At 52.5% G+C, this 7,254-nt stretch overlaps 1 protein-coding gene across 1 annotated transcript; it reads left to right on the top strand.

Annotated features, from left to right (window-relative positions):
• Positions 1-61: 61 nt before the first annotated feature.
• Positions 62-3,545, top strand: MED20 (mediator complex subunit 20). The gene is made up of 3 exons (XM_010161233.1): positions 62-135; positions 1,259-1,538; positions 3,208-3,545. Exons 1-3 carry the CDS (start codon positions 62-64, stop codon positions 3,421-3,423), a joined length of 570 nt encoding a protein of 189 aa, XP_010159535.1. The 3' UTR covers positions 3,424-3,545.
• Positions 3,546-7,254: the final 3,709 nt, after the last annotated feature.

Below are 7,254 nucleotides of genomic sequence, written 5' to 3'. Positions count from 1 at the left end.
CCCACCCAAACCAGTCTGGGATTTTACTGATCCTCGTGGGCAGCGAGCAGCCTTCTCCGCCATGGAAGGTGCGTGGGACCGTTCTCCTCCGGGAGGAGGAGCGTCGCTGTACGTGGTGCCGGGGAGAGGAGGAAGGTGAGCGTGAGGCCTGGGGCAGAGGCCTGGTGGTGCTCCCCGCCGTCCTGCCCCAGCATTGCCCACCCCTGGGGATGGCCATGTCAAGCGGGAGCTCTGCCTGGAGGATCCCTGCTCCAGCCGTGTCGGGTGTCTTTGCCATCAGCGCGTTCTTCCATGAAAATTCCTACAGCGCTGCTCCCATCTGAGCCGCCTCGGAGGCTGCGTTTTGCCCTGGAGAGGACGAGCACAAGGCTTGGGGCAGCGCTGTGCCCATCTCGGGGGGCAATCGCTCGAGGGCAGGTGGTGGCTGCTCAGGGCGGGGGGCTGAGGCAGGAGATAATGCAGATGTTTCCAGGGGATGTGCTCGGAGGACCCCAAGTCCCCTGGTGACAGCACGGCCTAAAACCGTAGCTCAGAGTTACGGCATGGCCTGCTCACCTGGGAGGCTGTTCCGGCCGCTGTGTCCCTCTCAGGTGCTTGGATTTTCCCATCATTTTAAAGCACTAATGCAGATATCACCGCGTCCCTGCGGCTGCGGAGCGCAGCACTGCGCCCGTGCTGCCTCTGCCTAGCTGGTTTGCCTGGACAGATCCATTGGGTAATCCTCCTGCTTTTTTTGCAGCTAGACCTTTCAGGGCCACATCCATGGAAAAGCTTTTTCTGATCTGCGGGGATAAATGACAGTTGTTTCCAGCTTTTAAAGCTTGGCACGAGCCAGGCGGGTTTCCCAGAGCGAGTTCCAACGCATCCTCCAACAGGGCTGGTGGGTGAGTGGGGGGAGAGGCCGAGCCCAGCCTTCCCCCCGTGTCCGTGGGCAGGAGGACAGTCAGCAAATGCCCGTCCCTGCGTTTGGGGATGGGAGGTGGGTGCTCTTTGCTGACCCCCTCACCAGCCTGCTGGGGGTCTGGCGTCCAGCTCTGGGGTCTGACTCGTGCTGGTGCATCGTCCTTGCGCTGCAGAAGGGGTTTTTTACCCTTTTACTTTAAATCTTAAGAAGGAAACACGATATATTCGCTGAACGGCCGGGTGACATGAAGTCCCTGTGAGTTGTACAGCGACCCTGGAATCGAAGACACAAGGAGGACTGAGGAAAACCAGATGTTTAAAGCATGTTACAAGCGCAGGAATCTTGGTTTTACAGCCCAAATACCATTGCTCTAATTTCAGGGCAGACGGGGAAGCTGATGTACGTGATGCACAACTCCGAATATCCCCTCAGCTGCTTCGCTCTCTTTGAAAACGGTCCCTGTCTCATCGCAGATGCCAACTTTGATATCCTTATGGTGAAGCTGAAAGGCTTCTTCCAAAATGCCAAGGCCAACAAGATAGAGAGCCGGGGCACCCGCTACCAGTACTGTGACTTCTTGGTGAAGGTGGGCACGGTTACAATGGGTCCCAGTGCCCGTGGGATATCTGTGGAGGTAAGAATTGTTGTTTGAGGGTGTGAAATACAAGTGCGGAGAGGGAAATCCTGCGGTGGAGGCTAGAGGAGAAATCCCCTGTCATTTCTGTGTCGCGGCTGTGTTGCTCCTTGCTGGTAGTTTGTGCTAGGTGCGTGCGTGTGTGCAGCAGGCGGGGTCCTTACTTCCTTTTTGTGACGGGGTTGAATCCTGGCGGGTGCTGCGGGGCTCAGCTACGGAACAGCCTGTCCTTGAGTGTTGATAAATCCCTGAAGGGCTGCCACCAAACTAACAAACTGCTTAAAGTCCTGATGCGCAGCACTGGTAGCGCACCCCAGGTTAGTAAGGATACCGAGGGGGTCAAAATAACCTCTTTGGCTGCTGGTTCGATGATGCGGGTTTGTTTTCTTTCTGCATCTCAAGCGGACAAATCCCTGGGCCCTGGGAGAGCAGGGCCCTTCTGCCCCAGGTTCTGCTCACGCGGCGCAGAGATGCTTCTGGCGGGTGTCAGTCCTCCACCCCCACGGCGTGCCGACCTGGATTGCGGCAGCGTGCGGTGCTCCGCGGGCATGAAGCCTGCCGTCAGACCTCTTCTGTGCCGTGGCTGCTGCTGAGGCTCGAGGGCATCGGTTGCCAGCTGCTGACGGGCGTTTCACGGGGCGGAGGCTGGGCTGAAGCAAACTACAGGGAGACCCTTCAGCGTACGCAAAGGGGCGCGGGATGATCCACCAAGGTGTTGGGGGAGATGGTTGGCTGAGTGCAAGCGTGAGTCGAAGGCTCACAAACCATGCATGAGCCTCAGCGGGGCTGAAAAACATCTCGGAAAAAGACAAGGAGCTGGGCAGCACTGTATGGGAAGGGCAGAGCAGAGTGGGTCAGACCGCAGACACCGACATGTGTTGGTGCCTAACAGCCTTCAAGATACTGAGAATTAGATGCTTAAAAGTCCTTCTGAATCAGAGCTTATGCTTTTCTAAACACCCAAACTCTACTATCTGATATGATTATCTGATATACAGTTAATAATAACGCTGCGTCTGCTCAGGCCTGTGTTCCTAGCCAGCAGGGAGAAGGGTTGAGAAATGGCTTGTTGCATCACTGCAATAAACACAGAGCCTGTAGCTATTGACCTGGGGTGAAACAGGGCTTGTTTTACCCTAAACTTGAGTTCAGGACCAGCTTTGTCAGACATTCTGGTGGTTTCTGGTTTAGTTTAGCAGTTTTTTCAGGGTTTGCATTAGGACCTGCTCGTGATTTGGGACCAGGCTGGTGTTGAGTAAAACACTTCAAGTCCTTAAGTCCCAAGGCTTTTTCCAGTACATTCCCAAAAGATGTTGCAGCCACACGAGTCATCAACCTACCAGCCTGTGGGAATGAAGTTTGGTGTTGGATAGAGTAAAGTTAACGTAACGTTTGAAGGAACTGTCCCAGGACCTCTGCTACTGGGGATTTAATAAAAACAATGCCCTTACAGGGGACGTTTTACCTCCCCTTCTCTTTAGAAGGGATTGCTGGGTGTTCTTAACGTGTCCCATTCACTTCTGTTTGTCCATCCATAGATGCTAAATATTCTCAGGTGTGTTTATGGAAAGCATTCTCTCTTTAGCGAGGCGGAGAGAGGAAAGTCCGTCGCCTCCTGCGTGGTTCTTGCCCCTGCTGTGAGCTTCAGGGCTGTGGTTTTTGTTGGCAGGTGGAGTACTGCCCCTGCGTGATAGCCAACGACTGCTGGAACCTGCTGATGGAGTTCATGCAGAGCTTCATGGGGAACCACACTCCCGGCATCCCCTCCGTGTTTGGCACCAGGCACGACAGCATCTACAGCCCGGCGGACACCATGGTTCAGTACATGGAGCTGTTCAACAAGATCCGCAAGCAGCAGCAGGTGCCTGTGGCGGGGATCAGATGAAAGGACTCCCAGGAGCCCGGGTTGGAGCGACCACGTCCTCTGCCTGCACGGTTGGATGAGAAGAACCTCCAAAAAGCAGCACCGGAGGCAGCCCGAGGTTTTTTGTCTTTCCCCGTTTCAAAGCAAAGGTCTCTGCTGTGTGGGTTTCTTGTCCTCCTTCGTGGTTTTGAGCGTGGCTGGGATCAGGCCCACGGTTCTGGTGGTTTTTTGTACAGCGCCTCGTGCAGGGGATTACTGTCGGCAGGAGGGAAGAGGAGAAATTCCGGCCAAGCGCGTGCTAGGGCAGAGTTTCCTTGGCTGCGCGTAGCAACACGAGAGGCTTTTTAATTGTGGGGTTTAGATATCCACGTGAGAGAGTCCTGTTTTTCATCAAAATAAAAAGGTGTATTTTGTGAGGGGACGGAGTCTGCGCAGCGAGTGTTGTGCTGGTTGGTACTGTTTATTTACAGCCTCCGAAACTTTCCGTTGCACGGAGACAGTTATTCCGCAGAGTTTTCTCTTGATTTGGTTCAAGAGCTTTATACCCCGGAAGCAAACTAATTTCCCTGTGGCAAAATCTATGGGCATTCTCACATTCCTATTATAGGCATGTTCTCAGCTTGCCTTCATCTTCTGTATCTGATGGGAGTATTAACATCTTCTGCCTCTCAGATGATGCCAACGAAGCCTCATGATAAATAAATAAATAACTGCGCCTGGCAGGAGCCCCCTCATGCACTGAAAGAGAATTCCACCTGCTTTAGCTCATTGGTTGAAGGGCAGGTAATAAATGGCCTATGCACACCATTCCTCATTTCAGGTGACTTCAGCAGATTTAATGGAATAAGAAGGATTTGGGGAACCAAAGCCAAAAATTGATTATAAAACTTAATACGCTATCACTTTTTTGTATTTTTTAGTAGTGGTTTATTTTTACAGTAGGAAATTGGATCCCTTGTGAGCTATGTGTCCCCTTGGTTTTACTTGGACAGTGTCTGTCTGGCTTGTAGCTGTCATTTTTTAATTCTCCTCCTTGCTCCGTGTCGGAATACGCAGAAACACCCCCATTCTGCCACCAGCCTTTGCGCTGAGCTTCCTTGGCGGTTCCGGGGAAGGCTGTGTGCAGCGGGGTTCCAGCTCTGCAACTCGCGTCCCAGACGTAAAGGGCAGGTGTAGTGGAGGTCTGAGGATGGTTTTAGGAAGGGGGGTTTGCAAGGACGGCGGGTTCCTCCTGAGGAAGCTTTGTGCATCTTGCTCGCAGAAGACACCCTGGGTTCCTTGCCGACGTGTGGGCCTTGAAGAGCAACTAAAGCAGAAATTGGTTTCTCCTAAATAGACTTTTTTCCTTCTAAAGCAGATGTTTTGTTACTTGGTTTGCTAACTGGTGGAAAACTAGTTATTTAGATATGACTTCTTCATGATTATCACTTATACCTGTAAGCCTAATTAACTGTTAGAGTGCCTACAGCTTTTACTGTGGGCATTTAATAAGTTTAATCAGCGCTGGGTCCAGAAAGATCTGGTTAATGAGCCATAATGACACAACGTACTCGAAGTGTGTTAGAAATTCCAGTGTGCTGAATATACCAAATATTTGCAACTCTTGGCACGCTTCAGCGGGACTGTTAATTTTCAGTGATGAAAATACAGTGAGAATCTGACCCACTGTCATTCCCCGTAGTTAAGTGTGGCTGGGAAAACTTAGGAAAACGAACTCTAGTCTTCGTCAGGATCGCTATTTCTGCCCTGCTTCCCATTTTAAGTCTTCAGGTTAAAAAAACCCAACCTTTTAATGATCAGATTAGTCATGCTGAATGTTGGTAATGCTTTGTTAACTCCCGGAAGACGCGTTCCGTAACCAGAGATGTCAAAACTCTGCTCACGTGTCTTAAAAACATAAAACGTGTGCTGGAATCTCTGGGGAATTCTGTGCTCTTATTCATAGATGGTACTGTTCCTAGAGTAATAAAACGGGACCCCTCCAGCTACATTCTGCCTCCAATTACACCGTTACAGCCACTGACGTCAGCAGGTTACCACGTGTGTAAGGTTGGGTAGGATTTAGCCCTTTATGTTTTACCAAAAAAAAAAGTCTGTTGCCGCAACTGCGTTCTGTGAACGAGGGGATCAGCCGCCTCACATGAGAGGCTTTTACTCTGGGGCTTTACGCTTTCTTGATGGACAAAATGACCGGTTTTCAACCTTATTAGCTGCAGTAATCCTCGTTCTGCCCCGCCTCCCCCCTCGACGTCGTCAATACAGCAGGTTAACGTGGCTTGGAAAGTGCTAGTCTGCATCTTAACAAGTCTTCAGGGGGCTTTCAATTGTGTTACCTTAATGGATTGAGGCAGTGTAATTGAAAACCACCCGACTTTGCCTCTCAAGGCATGGTCTGGAAGGTTGTTTTCCCGTTGCTCTCCAGTGTGTTTTCCCAGAGAATGCGAGATCTAGAGGAAGAAGTGGCCGAGCTGTATTCCTGTACCACTGTGAATCCTTTTTTCTGCTTCTGCACCTTTCAAAAATCACTGGCACTGGTGTTTTCCGTGAGTTGAAGCCTGGCTTAGAAGGGACTGGGGAGCCTGGGGATGTGGATCTCATCTTTGCATCGTTACAGCTTTCCCCACCCTAGCTCAAAGTAGAGGCTGGGTGATGTTACCAGGGTCACCAACGCATCAGTGGCAGAGAGTCTCACTGTGCCCCTGGGGATACTGTGGGCTTTTTTTTGTGCTGTGGCATTTTTTCTGAGGAAATACTTACATAGCTGCACCCTGCTGTGCTTTACAAAGGGAGTGAGGACGTCAGGGCCTCGTAAATCTTCAGTTTTAATTCTTAGCAGACGTTACAAACTGAGGGCTCGTTGCAGTGGGAAGCTGTTGAAGAGTTGAGAGGTTTGTGACTAGGTTTTCATACAGGTGTGGGTTCAAAAGCGACCGAGCACCAGTCAAAAAGGGAAGGTGTAGAAAAAGGATGGCCAAGCTCCTAGGAGTGGAATTTGTGGGAAGGCTGGCTGGTGACGGAGCTCACAAGGAGACCACCAGACTGTGGAGTGTCCTTGTGCCATGGCAGAGGAAAGCAGGCTCTCGCCTGTCACAGTAAATCGCAGTGCTTTGCCTCAAAACTTAGTGGGAAGATGTGAGGAAACACTTTGTCCCTGTGCGAAGGAGTCGTGTTTCTGACACCGCCAACCTGTGCTTCGTGCTGTCAGCGCGGTGCGGTCCATGACTGCTTGCTTGCAGCTGTGTCCCGGTCAGTGCTGCCTGGAGAGCAGGATTTGCCTCCTACCGCTGCGAAAAGAGTGAGTTGTCTCAGTGGGTGCGGGTGACTCCCAAGTGTGGCTGTCCCTTGGGGACAGGCTTCTCCCGCGGTCTCAGTGCCCAGGTCCCTTTGTCTCTGGTGAAACACATCTCCATCCCCTCGTGGCTCCTGCGCTGTGTGACCTAGGAGCCCTGCTGACAAAGGTTGGTGTGGCTCGGGGGGCCTTGTCTGTGTGCCACTAGTGCTGCAGGTGGCCCTGTGGGGTGCCCACCCCATCACCTCGTGTCCCTGTCACCTCAGAGTTCCCGTGGGACACCCCCTGCCCGTCACCTCAGGGTCCCTGTGGGGTGCCCACCCCCGTCACCTCGGGGGGTATCTCACGCCCCACACAACCACCTCAGGGGCCCTGCGGGAACGCGCCACCTCCCGCGCTGCCCCTTTAAGAGTCTCTTTGTCTCCGAAACATCCTTATTTACCCTCCTGTGACTCAACCAAACTTCAGCCTGGGATTCACAAAGCCCGGTACGTCACCGGCCGGGGGCCGGGCCCGGGCAGTTCCCGCCCCTCGGCGCTGCCCTCCCGCTACTCGACCGTAAG

Source organism: Eurypyga helias, unplaced genomic scaffold (genome assembly GCF_000690775.1).
Source record: "Eurypyga helias isolate BGI_N326 unplaced genomic scaffold, ASM69077v1 scaffold23511, whole genome shotgun sequence".
Taxonomy (NCBI): domain Eukaryota; kingdom Metazoa; phylum Chordata; class Aves; order Eurypygiformes; family Eurypygidae; genus Eurypyga; species Eurypyga helias.
The sequence above is the reverse complement of the archived record's forward strand: the minus strand, read 5'-3'. Positions and strand labels throughout refer to the sequence as shown.